The following is an 18437-nucleotide window of genomic DNA, read 5'->3' on the forward strand; positions in this document are numbered from 1 at the left end:
TTCGTTTAACAGAACTTTAGTTACTTCTCTCTCTTTGTTTGTTCTACAGGGAAACGCTTCAGGCCACCCAGAAAATGTATCAGTTAGTACCAATAAGTACCTATACCCCCCTTTTCTTGGGAGTTCAGAGAAATCAATTTACCATATTTCACCTGGGAATTTACCTCGATTTATTGCTCCTTGATGTACCTTGGTCCCTGTATTTGGATTATTCTTCAGGCATCGTTCGCATTGGGTTGTAACTTGTTTTACAGTAGTGAATAATTTTGGCCCTGCTATTCTAGTTTGCAAATACTGATAAAGCGGGTCTAAGCTCCAATGCGTTTTCTCATGTTCTGTTTTTACAAATTGCCACATTAATTTCTCTGGTATTATTAATTGTCCTGTTTCTAATTGACCCCATCCATTGTCTAATAATTTGCCTTTGTTCTTTTGAATCCACCTATGATCTGAGTCCTGATAATTTGGTTGGAAGTTGGTATCTAGCTCTTCTGGTATTAGAGCTGTTATAACCACTTCCTTGGTTCTTGCAGCAGCTAATTTAGCTTCTGCTTCAGCTTTCCTATTTCCTATCTCTGGAACAGTGTTACCTTTTAGGTGTCCTTTGCAATGCATTATGGCCACTTGTGCTGGGAGTTGGACTGCTTCTAACAATCGTAGAATTTCTTCTGCGTGTTTGACTGTTTTCCCTTGGGCGGTTAGCAGTCCCCTTTCTTTCTAAATTGCTCCATGAGCGTGTACGACAGAGAAGGCATACTTAGAGTCTGTCCAGATGTTAATTCGTATGCCTTCTGCCAATTCCAGAGCTCGGGTAAGAGCTATTAATTCCACCTTTTGGGCTGAGGTCCCTGCAGGTAAAGGATTTGATTCGATTACCTCTTCTGTTGTGGTTACTGCATAGCCTGCCATTCTTACTCCTTGCTTCACAAAGCTGCTGCCGTCCGAGAACCAGTTGTCTGCATCTTCAAATGGCTCTTCTTTGAGATCCGGGCGGCTGGAGTAAACTGCTTCGATGGTTTCCAGGCAGTCATGTTCAATTGGCTCTGCTGACATTCTTCCTTCTAAAAATGAGGCTGGATTCACAACATTAGTTACTTGAATGGTTATGTCATCTGATTCAGCTAGGATTGCTTGGTACTTTAGGAATCTGGAAGGCGACAACCAATGGCCACCTTTCTGTTCTAGTACAGCAGACACAGTGTGGGACACCAACACAGTCATTTTCTGGCCCATTGTGAGCTTTCTGGCCTCTTCTATGTTTATGATTACTGCGGCCACCGCTTTCAGACAGCTGGGCCATCCTTTGCTTACTTCATCCAGCTGTTTGGAGAAATAAGCTACAGCTCTTTTATGTGGTCCCAATTGCTGTGCCAGGACTCCTAAAGCCATCCCTTGTCGTTCATGAGAGAACAGCCAAAATGGTTTCGTTACATCTGGGAGGCCCAAAGCTGGGGCCCTCATGAGTTCTTGTTTCAGTCTCTTAAAGGCTCCTTCTGCTTCGGGAGTCCAAACCAGGATGTTTTTTGCTTCTTTTAGTAAATCGTACAATGGTTTGGCGAGTACCCCATATTGATAGATCCATAAACGGCACCAACCTGTCATTCCCAGAAAGGCTCGTAGATCTCTCACCATCTCTGGTTTGGGCATCTGGCAAATGGCTTCTTTCCTTGCTGTTCCTAGGGATCGTTGTCCTCTGGAGATCTCATATCCCAGGTATACTACTTTTTCTTGCACCAGTTGCGCTTTCTGTTGAGAGACTCGATATCCACTTAATCCCAAGAAATTCAACAAAGAAATAGTCCATTTAACACACTCTTCTTCTGATTCAGTTGCTATTAATAGACCATCTACGTATTGCAGAAGAGTGCCATCCCCTTGTGGCCTTTCCCATTGTTCCAATTCTTTGGCCAATTGATTCCCAAAGATTGTTGGACTGTTTTTGTAGCCTTGAGGTAACACTGTCCAGGTTAATTGGGTCTTTCTCCCTTTACTCACAAATTCCCATTCAAAGGCAAAAATCTTTTGGCTTTCTGGGGCTAAGGGAAGGCAAAAGAATACATCTTTTAGATCTAACACTGTGAACCAAATTAAATTGTCCTTTAGCTTGGTCAGGAGGGTATAAGGGTTTGCCACCACTGGGTGTAGAGTTTTTGTTATTGCATTTACAGCTCTCAAATCTTGGACCAATCTATAGGTTCCACCAGGTTTCTTAATTGGTAAGATTGGTGTATTATAATCTGATTCACATTCCACTAATAGTCCTAATTCCAGGAATTTCCCAATTATGGGTTCGACCCCTTTCCTGTCTTCTAATCTCAGGGGATACTGCTTCCTCACTACTGGTCTTGCTCCAGGTATAAGTTCGATAACAATAGGTGTTGCCTGTCTTGATTTCCCAGGTACATCAGTAGCCCATACCAACGGGTATGCTTCGCTCATAATCTGCTCAATACTCCGGCTTTCAGGTTTCGGCTCTATGTAACTGATTGTCAAGCTTAGGGCTGTAATCAGTTGTTCTTCATTTACCTGGAATTCCAGTTTGTCTTTGTTGAATTTTATTACAGCTCCTAAATTTTCCAATAAATCTCTACCTAGTAGAGGTTTTGGAGAATTTGGTAAGTACAAAAACTGATGGATCCCCATTTGTTTTCCAATTTTGTATTTAATAGGTTTTAGGAAATAAGCTTTTTCTGGTTGGCCTGTTGCTCCTACAACTTGTACAAATTCATCGCTCTTGGGTACCAATTCTTGATTTAAAACTGAAAATGTTGCCCCTGTGTCTATCAGAAAATCTAATTCTTTTTCACCTTCCCCTAGCTCCATTTTTACCAGTGGGTCTGCTAGGGAACGACTCACCGGTCCCCTTCAGTCACTGCTCTGATGTGTAACAGCAGTGTTTGCAAGCCTCTCTCCCAACTGGGGGCAGTCTCGTTTCCAATGGCCTATCTGAAAGCAATTGGAACATTGGTCTGGTCCTACCCTGATGGGTTGAGGTCTAAATCCTCCCCTCCCTCTCGTAGGGTAACCTCGACCCCTCCCCCTTACATTTGTGTCTAGGTATTTTGTATTTTGGGCTGCCACTGCTACTGCTACTATCCGAACAACTCTTTTATCTTCTCTCTTTTTCTCTTCCTTTTCTCTATTGTTGTATACTTCCCAGGCTTCGTTCATCAACGTCTCTAGGTCTTTATTCGCTGGATGCTTAAGTTTCTGTAATTTCTTTCTAATGTCTGAAGTGCACTGCCCCATTACTAACCCTAGCAGTTGTTGTCTCCCTTCTTCTGATGCTGGGTCTAAGGGTGTATATTGTCTCATGGCGGTTCTAAGTCTGTCTAGAAACTCGGAGGGAGTTTCATCTTTTCCCTGCCTAACATCATACAAGGCTGCCCAGTTAATGGCTTTAGGTATTGCTTTTCGCAGACCTAAGGCTATTAGCTTCCTATATTGCACCAGCAGCTTATAATGATTGGGGTTATTTGGATCCCACTCTGGATTTTTACTTGGGAATACAACTTCCAATTCTTCGGGCAACAAGGTGGCATTATCTCTTCCTGTTTTCAATACTAGCTCTTTTTCCGTTTCTGTTAATTCTGACAGCATTACTTCTATATCACTCCAGTCAGTGTCTAGGTTCTTTGCAATTAACTCGAACCTCTTAGCTACCCCCTCCGGGTTCTTCCTAAAATTCCGGGCTTCTTCTCTCCAACTATTCAAATCACTTGCTGTGAATGGTACCCTTACCCGCCCCTGGTCTCCTGCAATGGGCGTTATCTGTCGAAGGGGAGCTATTGTATAACTTCCTTCGATTCTTTCTTTTGCTTCCTTTCGGGCTACAGACCTAGTGTAGTGTGGGTGGCTAGTTCCTTCTCCAGGGTTGTCTGCTTCTTGGGCCCCAGTGTCTATTCTATTCTTTCTCTTTTCTTTTCTTTTCCCTCGTTTCGGTTCTTCGTCCTCACTTCCTGTTCCTGCCCAGTCATCTTCTCCCAACCTTCTGGCATGGTTCACACAGTCTAGCCGCCTCTCTTTCTGGGTTTGGAGGAGATGCTGTCGGTGCTCAGCTTGTCCGGGGCTGCTCTCTTCGTCTTCCTCTGCCCCTCTGGTATCTCTCTTATCATCTATTTGAATCACTATGTTTAACCTTTGTGTGTTGTCTTCCTTTTCTCCTTGAATTATAATGCCACTGCATCCTACTTTAGGGGAATCGCTCTCCTTTTCTAAGGCTAAGACTAAGGGGTCTTGTGGTGCTACATTTACTCCGCACTCTCTTTGCCACTCAGGTTTGTTCCTTAGTGTAAAAAAAACATGTCACAATATATCACTTCATCCCACTTCCCTAGTCGACGAAGGAACAACATAAGCTGTAAAATTGTATTATAATTTTTTGTCCCTTCAGGTGGCCATTTCTCGTCATCATCTAGTTTGTACAAAGGCCACCATTGAGTGCAGTATTTTAGGAGTGTTTTCTTGCTTATGTTTCCTCCTGGGGCTCCCCCTAGATCCCTCCAATGCTTTAGGATACACCCCAGGGGGGGTTTTCATATTTATATCTTTACTTTGCTGGCTTCCCATTATTATCGTAGGGCCTGGTGATGTAGTGATGGATAGGGTTTGTGAGAGGTAGTGGCTTACCAGACAAACCTATAGGGTGCCCTTCCGGACTTTTCTACTATCTGTGCGTCGGTGATGTACCAGCTAATCTGAGAATCGTGTTCCCAAACAGGTATCCAATTCAGAAACTCTTCTAATACTAGAGGATCGTATCCCAACTTCCCACTCTCTTTTCTTATTTTTCTTATGAATTCCTTTACGTGATATTCTATTACGTCAAGTAATTCTTGTCTCTGAATCCGTGCTTCTATGTCCAATTGGGCTAGGCTTCCACTAACGTATTCACACTGTGTAGCTTTCGGTATGTCAGTAAATTCTACTTTAAATCGCAATACTTTCCTTATCCTATTCCACCGTCTTAGAGTATTTCTGATTCTGTCCCAACATTTCATGTACGCAATCTCCAACCGCTTCGTCCGTTTCTGGCCTGGCTCCTCGCGGAGAACAGGAACCGCAGAGCAGGACTCCTCACTCGCCCCGCAGCAGAGCCGCGTCTCAATCACACTCGCACACACACTTATACACTTGATATAGGAGAACTTTCCTACCTTCTGGTTTCTATCTGAGCATTCTGCGTTACCAGGTAAGGTCGCGAGATGGCGCCGCAGACCGTGAAATATGGCTTTGCTGTCGGCTGTCCGATCTATGTTACCACAAACTCACAGGATGTTGCTGCAAACTATAAAACACACTTCTCACAGAAAATGCAACCAAGATGTTACAAATACTTGTCTATGAGTGTGGCGGCAATAAAATCTCACCCACTTAGTTTCTGCCAAATCTTGATTTGACCAACAGCGTATACAGTGGAAGGTAAGGGTACGATTGAGCGCTATTTCTTGTGTTCCTCTTGGACCCAAAATATATTTACCACAATTGTTACACAAAGCTCTAACATACAGTGAGCAATAACAGAAAGGACAGATTTTAATCCTAGGATTTATACGTGCCGGCAAAAGCTTATTCACTCTTATAGAACTGAGATTGCAATCATTTCCCATATAGAGTTAAAAGACGTTTCAAGGATTATACTGTATATGAAAACACAACATCTAATTTTTCAACGGACAAACAAACCGCTGCAAACAATAAAATCGTAAATGAGAGTCTCTCAGTACCTAAATAGCTTATTTTAGTTTCGTTTTACTCGTTGACAAAAACCAGAACAGTCTGCAAGAGAAACCGCATTCCAAGAATTCTTTGCTGGTACAAGGAGTTCCCTGGGTCCTAAAGCTCCTAGAAACACTCAAGCAGCTTCGGAAAAATTAAAAATGGTTAACTCTCTGATTCGAGCACAGTTTCCAATGCATTACCAGACAATATCTTGCACGAAACAAAAATGATCAGGGGAAATTAGAGCAAGAACATTTGCACACAGGACACAGAAACATAAAGGGTGAACACAGCATTACAAAGAAAAGACAATTTTACACTGCAGTGTCGGGACTCTAACCCGATCAGGGACTCTAACCCTTTCTTGGCAGGACTCTAACCTGCTATCTTTGCAGGACTCTAACCCGCAACTTTCAATACCTGGGACTCTAACCCAGTTTTAGGGCTAATGCTGAGGCGTCCCTCCAGCTCCCTTTTGGGCGATAGCGTCCTATCCCCACCAACTTAATTACTTTCCTTTATAAACTGCAGTTCAAAACATAAATATCTCTTAATTTGAAGCAGGAGGTTCTTGTCCACCGTTACGCAGATCCAAGGGGTCTGGGAGACTCTGCCGACAAAAATTCAGTCGGGGGGCCCGAGAGCGTCCCGGCCCCTTGGGTCCTGGCTCGGGAAGACCCCCTCTCTCCTGCCTGGCTCGCCAAATTGATGCCAATTTATGCCCCAAAACAAGGCGCGGAGAAACTGCTCAGAGACAGAATTTCAGTCTATAAGCAGGAGGTATTTATTTCACGGCCGGGGAGCAGCCAGGTCGCCCTGGACAAACTGCTCCGACTCGAGAAACACACAATCCAACTTTTATACACCTTTTACTAAGCAATTACATCATATATTATGAATATTCATTACATTGCAACATCTGCTTTTAATATTCATAACAGGTGGAGTTGAGGCGGAGTTATAGGCGTGGTCCTTAATTTGGGGAGAACTTCGGTGGGAGTTCCGGTCTTTCTTCATCATGAGCCTCATGTCCTTTTCATCATCATCCTCCTAAACTTTTGAACCTTTCCTAATTTGGGTAGCTTCCTTATGAATTTGGCAGAGAGTTTTGGTATTTGGCACTAATACCTAATTTCTTGGCTTGTCCCTCTCTTTATCTCTTTGGTTTCCTCTCCATATGCCTTTTTTGTGTGTGCTAGCATTTTCTGTTCATGTTTATGATCTTCTGTGTCAGGGTGTCCTGTACCTCAGTGAATTTATTGTCTCCGCTTTCCTAATACTGAATTCTATGTGCTTTGCTAAAGCTTGCATCTATATTTTGTGCTCAACTCTTTATATTGCTTAAATTCGCTTTTCAGGTGTTACCTGGCTTCAATGTCTGTTAATCACAACAGCAACAAATGCCTTTTTTCTGCTTTGGAACATGGCACTGTGTTTCAGAATGTCTAGAAGTGTCACGGTATAGCTTTGGAATAAAAAATTAAGAATGTTTCTATCATATCAATGATCACTTACCCATCAGGGAAAGCTTGATAACAGCAGGAAAGACAGAATCCACAATGCAGCTAAATCAAAGTGCCGGGTCCTGCACTTTGGCCACAACAACCCCCTGCAGCGCTACAGGCTGGGGACAGAGTGGCTGGAGAGCAGCCAGGCAGAAAGGGACCTGGGAGTTTGGATTGACAGGAAGCTGAAGATGAGCCAGCAGTGTGCCCAGGTGACCAAGAAGGCAAATGGCATCCTGGCCTGGATCAGGAACAGTGTGACCAGCAGGACCAGGGAAGTGATTCTTCCCCTGTACTCAGCGCTGGTGAGGCCACACCTGGAGTGCTGTGTCCAGTTCTGGGCCCCTCAGTTCAGGAAGGATATTGAGGTGCTGGAGCAGGTCCAGAGAAGAGCAACGAGGCTGGTGAAGGAACTCGAGCACAAGTCTTATGAAGAGAGGCTGAGAGAGCTGGGGCTGTTCAGCCTGGAGAAGAGGAGGCTCAGGGGAGACCTCATCACTCTCTACAACTTCTTGAAAGGAGGTTGTAGCCAGGTGGGGGTTGGTCTCTTCTCCCAGGCAACTATCAGCAAGAGGGCATGGTCTCAAGTTGTGCCAGGGGAGGTTTAGGTTAGATATTAGAAAGAATTTCTTTCCAGAGAGGGTGGTCAGACATTGGAATGGGCTGCCCAGGGAAGTGGTGGATTCTCTGTCCCTGGAGATTTTTAAAAAGAGACTGGATGTGGCACTTAATGCCATGGTCTAGTAACTGCAGAGGTAGTGGATCAAGGGTTGGACTTGATGATCTCGAAGGTCCCTTCCAACCCAGTTGATCCTATGATTCTATGCTTCTATGATCATTTTATCATTATTCCCAGAACTCTGAAGTTATAATACTGAAATACAGGAACTACTTATTTTGGCACTTATCTAAACCTGTTTCCAGATAATTATATGGATGAATAACCTACTAAAATAAGTGTGCATCAAAGATTTTCTTTGGAAAAAAAACCAACTAAAATTGAAGAAAAATCATCTAAATCCCCCTCACCTCTAACTCTAAACAGCTTTTTTATTTATTTATTTTTGAAAGCTCTGTGTTCCTAGGAGAAGATTTGACCAAGGAAAAAAAAAATGCATTGTTTTCCTGCATTGTTATCAGCAGAGCTTTCACAGAATGAACTATATTATCTATACTATTTCTAGTGCCCCTGAAACATTTCAACAAATTTCATAGCCACAAATGAGACAGAAAAGGAGCATGTAACATACACATCATGAAATCTGTGTATCTTTGCATGGGACAGTTTCTGCTTGTGCTGCTTGGTCTTTTGGCTCTTGCGTTGATCCTGCCTCTTGCATGGGAGCCAATGATCCACAGCACACAAAACTCAGTCAGGCCCTGCATACACATCTCACACATACATCCTTCAGGCTGGGCTGTGCTGTGCCACACGTCTCCCTCAGCCACGGGACAGACTCAGCCCATTGTGGTGCTGGAGGAGCCTGTGGGCACCTTCTCCTCAGCACTGCCATGATACTTTCTCTTTGGCCTTGCCCTTTTGTAATAGTAAGGCTGTGAGTTCTTGTAAGGAAGTTATACTTGACCTTGAAAGACTGAAATGGAAAGTTTCTCCCCATGGACAGGATCTGCTCTATGCAGCGTGCCATGGGAAAATCCACAGGGGCTCTGTCTTTTGTTGCACAAATTTGGGGTGCCTAGCATCTCAGCTGATGTAAGATGCTACTCACTACCTATATTCCTCTTCTTATTCTGTATTATTAAAACAGATATCTTATTAAACCATTTGTTGTTGGGTCTTTCTTACTGAGATTCAGAAGTATCCCTGCACTCTCTCTCATCTTAGTCTACTTCCCACCTCTGTGCAGAACAACTCCTAGGTTAGCCAGCCAATAGCTCTAGAGAAGGTGGCTTTCTGCTTCTGAAAGGTGAATTTGTCATTAGAAATTTAAATAAAACTGCCTCAGTCTCTCCCATTAGACAGGCACCCACAGCTTCAGCTCCAGACCGCCTGTACCAAATTCAGCACACAAGTGGAGTTGAATAGCTTTGCATCCCATTACCAAGGCTTTAATCTATCCACTTTCTTTGCACATAAAAATTCATAGGTGTGACGAATCACCTTGCTAACAAAGTTCCCAGATGTTTTATATCCTCACATATACTCGATGCTTGCAAAAGAGCTTAAAAAATGGCCCAAAAAGGAGTTTAATTTTTCTGTAGGTGGTTGTATTTTGGGGGCAGCAAATCTCTATGCTTTCAGATGTATGTAGAAACAAATCTTCATGTTTAGTAGCATGTTTAAATGCTGAATATTGTCAATATTGAAAACAGCACATTCTCAGAAAAGGCAACTTGAAATTAATTTTGTCTTCTACATTATAATAGTCTCTCTTACTTTCCCACCTTCCCACATTTCATTTTGTTGTCTCTCTTACTCAGATTTCCCCAAGCCTTCTACCAGAAATTTTTAAAAAATCTACTGTATGTGATTAGGAATTTTTAAAAGTCAATAATTTTTGTTTTGGAAGGCGCCAGAGTAAGGCAGAAACCAGCTCAGCAGTCACTTCTAGTTCAGGCAGTTTAGATGACTAAGTATTGAACTGAGCTCTGTTGCTCTGAAATCCCTGAGCGACAACATTAACAATCCTTTTCTTTAGGAACCTAGCATTTACATATGCAAAAAATAATGAGGAAATACCTCCCCCAAAACTGGTGAGGAATGTTGTCCTGACAGCATCTGATAAGCTGCTATTTTGAAGGTAGAAAACAGAAAGCAGAGTTTAGAGCTATTTGTTATTCTCACATTGTTCTTCAGATGGCACCATTTGGGCATGATAGGATGGGAGAAAGCAATCTAAAACAAGGCTAAATATAGGTGTATTGGATTCTGTCTTCCAAGAAAATATGGTTTCCTGTAAGGTAAGTATCTTTATATCAGGTCCTCAGAGCTACAGCAAACTAGTACACTAAGAGTACACCAGTGTTGCAGATGCGACTTCCAAGGTTAATGATCAAGCTGGAAAATCTGCTTAGTCTGAAATTTGAAGGCACAGGTCACTAACTGTCTTAGAGAATGTGTTTTACTAATTTTACAGGAACCAAAATCTGAGAATAGAATAGAACAGAATAGAATAGAATAGAATAGAATAGAATAGAATAGAATAGAATAGAATAGAATAGAATAGAATAGAATAGTTCTGTTGGGAAGGGACCTGCAATGATCATCTAGTCCCATTGCCTGACCACTTCAGGGGTGACCAAAAGTTAAAGAATGTTATTAAGGACATTGTCCAAATACCTCCTAACACTGACAGGTTTGGGGCATCAACCGCTGTAGAAGGTCTGTCCAGGGGTGCAGGGGAAGCACCCAGGGCAGGGAAGCCCAGGGGACATGCGCCAGAATTGATAACCTCATTGGTCACAAGATCACATGGTTTTAAGGGATAAAAAGTGTGCTGAGTTTGAAATAAACTCTCTCTGATCACCACCTCAGCCGGTAGCAGACTCCATTTCTTTATATAAAGACCCCATGCGATAAACTGCCTCCCTAGTAAGCCTGTTCCAATGTTTGGCCACCCTGTTGGTAAAGAAATGTTTCCTAATGTCCAATCTGAACCTTACCTAACACAGCTTTGAACCATTCCCATGCATCTTGGCATCGGATCTCAGGTAGAAGATATCAGCATCTCCCTCTCCACACTTCTATGATTTTTGATGGATTATTAAATAAAAGGACAAGAAAATTAAAGGTAGGTCGAGTATTATGTCACTCTTAAGATACTTGAATTTAAATACTGGGACACTATGATACTAAAAAAAATTACAAACAAGGGAAAATAATATGCAGGAGCTTCAATTTAAACCAATATTTAATGATGTAACTACATTTTTGAGGTATTTTTAAGTATCAATTTATATTTTGATTTACAGGCTTTAAGTACAAACTCTCATGTTGAATTGATACTATCTTTGGAAGTATTATTTTGAAGAACTGACTATCTGAAGAACATCATCTTACATAGAAGCCTACATTTTACATACAGAAGCTGATTATTTAACAATTAAGTAACATTAGAACTTGCTAACCATTGTGCTTCCATGAGTTCAGAAATACCATGGGAAAATCTGCTGTTATATAAGGGTATTACTCATTCTGACCACCTGCTTTGAAGATCCTTTGCCAAATCTTTTTATGGCCAGTTTTCAATCCTGAAATGAGCAAAAATTAGGAAGTATGATTTCTTCAAAGGATTTTCATTACAAAGATGGGGAAGAGTGTTTGCCACCTCATGTCTTGATTTTCTCTGTTTAATAATGTTTAATATTCGCAGCTCCCTTTCAGTTCACTCATACAATACCTGCACATATTTAGGACTTCTTAAACTCAGGCCATCTTTACTTAGTCTCTTACAGGGGAAAAAAAAAAAAAAAAAAAAAAAGAAAGAAGGATTTTAGCACTCTCCAGACAGCCAGATTTGAAGTCATTGAAGACACCAAGCAGATTATTTTAATAGCAGGATTGAAAAGAGATCAGTTTAGAAACTTCCAGCACTTATTGTTAAAATGATTAAAGAGTCTTTCATACCATAATGGCAATACTTTGCCCAAATTATCTACCTGCAGTATTTCATCAGACAAGAACATAGCTGTATTTCCTTACACAGGTAGCTATACCTCTAAAAAAACTATAGAAAAGAAAAAAAATGTAGTTTTATTGTTTTATTCATTTGTGATTAACCTCTCTGCATATGACAGCGAGATAGATCCATTTTCAGTGCTTGACATCACTTTTAATAAACTGCTATCAGCTGTGTTCCTGCTCCTATGATGAGGACAGAAAGATGATAGAGCTACAATCTATTCTGCTCAGCAAAATAAACTTCAGTTCTACCAGTTCCTTTTCTTGTGAAAGTTAGTATTATTATGTCAGGAACTGCAGTGATGACAATACTTTGGCCCTTGCAAAGAAAGTTGCTTCAAAGAAAGAAAGAAATCTGATCATGGAAAAGAACCAGAATCAACACATAATGATCAATTCTTTTACTTGATCAGCTATACAATACATCATATAAGGCTTTCCCTGCCCTTCCCAGTATGGTATGTTAATAAACAACCTCCCTTAAACAAATACAACTAAGATGTACTTCAAGGCTAACTGGATCTAGTTAGTGAAAGAGATTGTAATATAACATACATATGAGGAGGTTCTCTTTGCATCTAACCAGTGGTTTGAAATTGTCTGGTTCACGAGTGTGTGTTTATTTTAAATGTCATTGGCAAAAGAAAACAGATTAAATGTAATGCTATAGTAAGCAGGAGGCTGCAGCACATGGGTCCACACTATAATAACAGATGGCACAGGTTAAATCTATTTATTAGCAGTCTCTTGTCAGGGAGACTGAAAAAGGGAAACAAAAGAGGCAAACAGATGCCAGGTGTAATATAATAACACTTGATATAATAGTCCCACTAAGATACGTTTCATTTTGTTGTCTCTCTTACTCAGATTTCCCCAAGTCTTCTACCAGAAATTTTTAAAAAATCTGCTGTATCTGATTAGGAATTTTTAAAAGTCTGCACAACACTTACTCTAGGATGTGTTGAACAGCTTGTTTTCCATTGCCGAAAAATAGGAGCCTTTTTATTACTCCAGTGGAAAATCAGGGACTAGAAGTAGTGCAAAGTCATCAAACAGTGAGAGAGAGCTAGTTTGCCATGGCAAAAATGGGTAGTTTAGCTTTCTGTTTACTGCTTTCACATTAAACTCCCTCCACTCTTTGTCTGTTGTACCACTGCACTGTAGTTCTTTCAGAATTAGGATTTCATTTTTCACAGGCATTATTCTAGCTTTCTCTGTGAAGTTTCTGAAGGGAATAAAAAATGGTTTTAGTTTTTTAACTTTAATTTTAACTTTAAAATCCTAGTGAGCAATACAGTGGTCTGTGTGTTCTGAAGATAATTATCCTATTATTGTTCCCATAGAGCTCATTAGAATAGCAGTGCATTTTTTTTAAGGGTACAAGTCTATCACTACCCCTGATGATAACAATATGGTGATCATCTCTCTGTTCTTTTCTTCCTCTTCTTTGGAGTTCATGGGAAACAGGCTAGCTTGGTCATCACTAAATCAATCTTACCTCATATCCTTTCACAAGTGGAAATTTAATTCTGAAAGATACTGATTGTAGCAACTGTATCCTAGCCTTGGTCAAACTGAATTACTGTTCCATGTGGTGTTGCACTCTATTATTTTTTCCAGGTAATGTGGGCTCCCTTTAGAGGAAGCTTCTTGTTAATGAATAGTAAGAGCTGAAAAAAACATACAAGAGTCTCAGATGACCTCTTCTGCACTGTAAAAAAGATATGTGGATTGATAAATTCACTAGGATGTGTTATTATCCATTATCCCAAGGATCAGTGTTGGGCCCAATTCTGTTTAATATCTTTATTGATGATTTAGATGAGGGGATTGAGTCCACCATCAGCAAATTCACAGACGACACCAAGTTGGGAGGGAGTGTCAACCTGCTGGAAGGCAGGAGGGCTCTGCAGAGGGACCTGGATAGGCTGGACAGTTGAGCTGGTTCCAACGGGATGAGGTTCAACAAGGCCAAATGCTGGGTCCTGCACTTTGGCCACAACAACCCCCTGCAGCACTACAGGCTGGGCACAGAGTGGCTGGAGAGCAGCCAGGCAGAAAAGGGACCTGGGAATTTGGATTGACAGGAAGCTGAAGATGAGCCAGCAGTGTGCCCAGGTGACCAAGAAGGCAAATGGCATCCTGGCCTGGATCAGGAACAGTGTGACCAGCAGGACCAGGGAAGTGATTCTTCCCCTGTACTCAGCGCTGTGTCCTGTTCTGGGCCCCTCAGTTCAGGAAAGATGTTGAGGTGCTGGAGCAGGTCCAAAGAAGAGCAACGAGGCTGGTGAAGGGGCTTGAACACAAGTCCTATGAGGAGAGGCTGAGAGAGCTGGGGTTGTTTAGCCTTGAGAAGAGAAGGCTCAGGGGAGACCTCATCATTCTCTACAACTCCCTGAGAGGAGGTTGTAGCCGGGGGGGGGTTGGTCTCTTCTCCCAGGCAATCAGCAGTAGGACAAGAGGGCATGGCCTTAAGCTGTGCCAGGGGAGGTTTAGGTTAGAAAGAAATTCTTTACAGAGAGGGTAATCAGGCATTGGAATGGGCTGCCGAGGGAAGTGGTGGATTCTCCGTCACTGGAGATTTTAAGTGATGGAGATTAAAATGGAGGATTTTAAGATGAGATTGGACGTGGCACTTAGTGCCATGGTCTAGCAACTGTGGTGGTAGTGGATCAAGGGTTGGACTTGATGATCTCAGAGGTCCTTTCCAACCCGTCTGATTCTATGATTCTGTGATTCAGTTTTACGATTAGTGAACACCTGGCACGGGGAAGATGAGATGCCTGTTTACTAACCATCAGTACTAATGTTGATTTCCAGCAGGCAATGGAGAGCACACCATTTTTATCCTTTTAAAGGAGATGAAAATGTGAAAGAGCAGTATTTTAACTAATATTAAGAGATGCTGTTTTAAATGTTACCTTCAGACATTGCATATTACATACATTTGCTTAACATATCCTTTACATGAGGCTTCCTTACAGAGTTGAAGCAGATTAACAAGGATTGTTAAATGTCAGTTTATTTCAAGTCTACAAAATAACAAGGAATTAGGTCAAGGAGATGTAACTCTTCAGCTGAGTATAGTGTCAGTAGACCTGAATCAAGTTGATTTTCAACTGTAACTAAAAAAAACAACCAAACAAAAGATGAAACAAAAAAAAACAAACAAACAAACAAACAAACAAAAAAACAACCCTCTTTGGTAAATTGCAGATATGAAAGGCTGATAATGTTTGTTTGATCTCTGTTGGCTGTTGACTGTTTCTGTGTTTTTGTCTCCAATCTAACATTTTCTATATTAACGTGTAAGCTACAAATTTCAAAGAAACCTATGGATACAACATGTTTGCAAATCAACAGTATCTTATAAAATGAAAATTTGAACAAAATTCAGAGGAATAGATTATTTGTTTATAATAGCAATTTGAACCTCCAGACATTTGCTAAAAGCAACAGAACCTTTACCAACAGAACCTTTACCAATAGAACCTTTACCAATTAGTGTATTTATCAAGAACATTGATCTTTTGATCTATATATGTCAAAGTAACCCAGAATGCTTTTCTAGAAGGAATGGGCAGAAAGGGGAAGAAGAAATAAAGATTTATTAAAGACTTATGAGGAAGAAAAGGAAAGATATCTAAAAGAATATGTTAAAAATACAAAAATAAAAGACTCATTCGTTAATAGTGCCAGTCCACGTGAAGCCCAATATGTTCAATGCGTTAGTAAACAAGGAATAGTATTGAACAGAATACTAAGTCATAGAATGCTTTGCATAATTAGCATATCTTAAAGTGACATTGTAAGAAGATAAACAGGAGTCTTTCAGTGCAAACTGTTGACTTTTGCATATTTCAGCTGACTTCAGTGAGGCTGCTGAAATTTCTTGTTCAGAGTTGGAGGCAAAAAGACCACTAGTCATTAAAAGCAGGGCAGGGTGACAGAGGATTTGTTGCTATTCCACCTCCTGAAATGGACTGACTAAAGCCCAACAACACAGCACTGCCTTTAGACCACCCTCTCACAGGAGAAAACATTCCTATTTCTACCTCCCACTGCACCCTGTCTGTAGAACCATAGACTACATGGAACCTGGCAGTCAAACACAACAAGGAAGGACAGGAATCAATGTCAGCGCCTCTGGCTGGTCAGACTGCAGGACCCCACAGCTCAACATAAGCAGTATTGCTTTTTTCACCAAGTGAAATGTTGTTCGGATAAGGCTTTGAAAAAGTTGATGCTGTCTTACAAAGAACAAGTAGCAATAGCAGCTGTCTTCAGACATTGCATTTGGCATGCTGTTTTGATGTTAGGATAAAATAACTAATAAAAAAATGTGAAGTTTCATTGACCATGAAAGTCACATTTCCCACAGACACCTCAAATGCATGTGTTGTCATCTTTATGGCTTCAGTGTCAATGCCATTTCACAAGAAAATGAAGTTTTAATAAACCCTTTTAAGTAACATCTGTTCTACAGGTTACCTGGAACCAATATATGTTTAGCAATATTTCAGTATTTAAGTGGTATCAGAAGTCTTTTAGACTGACATTTCTCATCTGGAATTATATCTATATTCCATATTCTATATTAACACTACTGGCAAGTACAGTCCCAGCTTTTCTTTCAAGATGTTTGTGTCAATGGAAGAAGTACATTTCTGCATCTCGAAGGTACTGAAAAGGCTTCTATAAGGTCTCTCTGAAGCCTTCTCTTCTCCTGGCTGAACAGCCCCAGTTCTCTCAGCTTGTCTTCATAGGAGAGGTGCTCTAGCCTTCTCATCACCTTTTTGGCTCTCCTCTGGACTCCCTCCAAGGGGTCCACAACCTTCTTATGTTGGGGTCACCAGAGCCGGACATTCTCCTTGGGATCTCACAGGGGCAGAGTAGAGGAGCTGAATCGTCTCATTCAACCTGCTGGCTGTGCCTCTTTTGATTGAGCCTGGGGTGCTCTTGGCTTTCTGTACTGCAAGCACGCATTGCTGAGTCATGTCAAGCTCCTCATCCACCAACACCCCCAAGTCCTTATCCTTGGGGCTACTCTCAATCCATTCTCCACCCTTCCTGTATTTGTGCTTGGCGTTGCCCTGACCCAGGTGTAGGACCTTGCATTTGGCCTTGTTAACTTCATTAGGTTCACACAGGTCCACATCTCAAGTCTGTCAAGGTCCCTCTGGATGGCATCTCTTCCCTTCATCTCTTCCCTTGTGTGGTTGACCACACCACACAGCTTGGTGACATTGGAAAACTTGTTGGGGATGTATTCAATTCCGTTGTCCATGTTGCTGACAAAGATGTTAAACAGCGCCCATCTGAGTATTGATCCCTGAGGAATGTTACTTGTTACTGGTCTCCACCTTAACATCAAGCTGTTGGTAAAGGCAAGCATAGTGACACCTTGAAGGACTAATAAATTTAATCAGAATCAGAATTTTTTTGTCACAGGCCTGCCAGAAACTTCTGCTGCCTGACCGTCTCCTGAATTATTTGTTTTCTTTAGGGTATAAGAGTAGCTCACAGGAAATTCCAGAAAGTTTTTTCAGAAAAGTTTGTTTACTTAATTATTTGGAGAAATAATTTCCTGAGAGCAGATTCACCAATATGCTCCTACACTTCTCCTCTGCATGAGAGAGAGAGAGACAAAGACAGAGAGACAGAGAGAGACTGGAAAATAGTTTGCTTTCTGATACCTACTTTTTCAGGGACCCCTAGGAATATGTAAATCTGAGAAAGACTGCTATATTTCTGCCTGTGAGACCAGTGCAGAAGACTAGAAGAGCATGGCAGCTGTTCAACTGCCAACACCTGTAAGCTTGAGTTTCCAGACAAGCCCTGGTTAGTTTGGGGGTTTAGGAAGAGAAAAGGAGTCACAGAATCACATGTGCAACCACTTCTGAGTAGAAGCTACATGGGATGCAGATTGGTTTCAGACTGTCCTACTTACAGGGGCGGAGACCAGCTTATCACTATGTGGGTACAACCAAAACTGTGTATTCTACACCCTCTGTATCATTTCTGATGGACTGCTAATAATGGATCATTTGCGGCAGCTGCCTCGGGCACACCTGACACCTCAGGCTACAAGCTGGGTGCTAAAGAAACTCTGAGTGTTTCTTTGTCTTCACACTAATAACTGTGATGGCAGCTGTGATAACTGTGATAACTATAATAACTGTGATAAGTTCACAGTCAGCCTGAGGGGTCATCTCTGCTAATGGGCCATACTGGACTGCCATAATAGGCAGCTGCCGGGACCTAGACCATCAAAGACTCCAAAAATATCCCATGACTCACAGAGTTAAATCACCCATTGTGAAACCCCCTGACCAGAACTTCGACAGGACTGTGAGTCTTGACAAGACTGCAATCATCACCCAGAACAACAGGTTTTCCTTTCCTTTTACTTGGCACCCAGGGGATCACGTGGTGCTCAGCAAGGGACCAACAAACACCATTCTGTTCTTGTCCCAGCATGCTGGGTTATATGTCTGTTTGTTGGGGGTGAAAAACAGTTTTTCTCTATATCATTACATTTATTGTAATTTTTTTTTAGTGATGCCTTA

At 41.5% G+C, this 18437-nt stretch overlaps 1 protein-coding gene across 1 annotated transcript; it reads right to left on the minus strand.

The window, feature by feature from the left end:
• Window positions 1-1656: 1656 nt before the first annotated feature.
• LOC127477327 (uncharacterized) lies at window positions 1657-17155 on the minus strand. The gene is made up of 4 exons (XM_051801518.1): window positions 16967-17155; window positions 5157-5251; window positions 2857-4285; window positions 1657-1768 (listed from the first exon to the last, which is right to left on the minus strand). The coding sequence occupies exons 1-3, from the start codon at window positions 17153-17155 to the stop codon at window positions 2866-2868; spliced, it is 1704 nt and encodes a 567-aa protein (XP_051657478.1). The 3' UTR covers window positions 1657-1768; window positions 2857-2865.
• Window positions 17156-18437: the final 1282 nt, after the last annotated feature.

This window comes from Manacus candei, unplaced genomic scaffold (assembly GCF_025592945.1).
Source record: "Manacus candei isolate 608988 ecotype Guabito, Panama unplaced genomic scaffold, ASM2559294v1 h1tg000051l, whole genome shotgun sequence".
Classification (NCBI taxonomy): Eukaryota; Metazoa; Chordata; class Aves; order Passeriformes; family Pipridae; genus Manacus; species Manacus candei.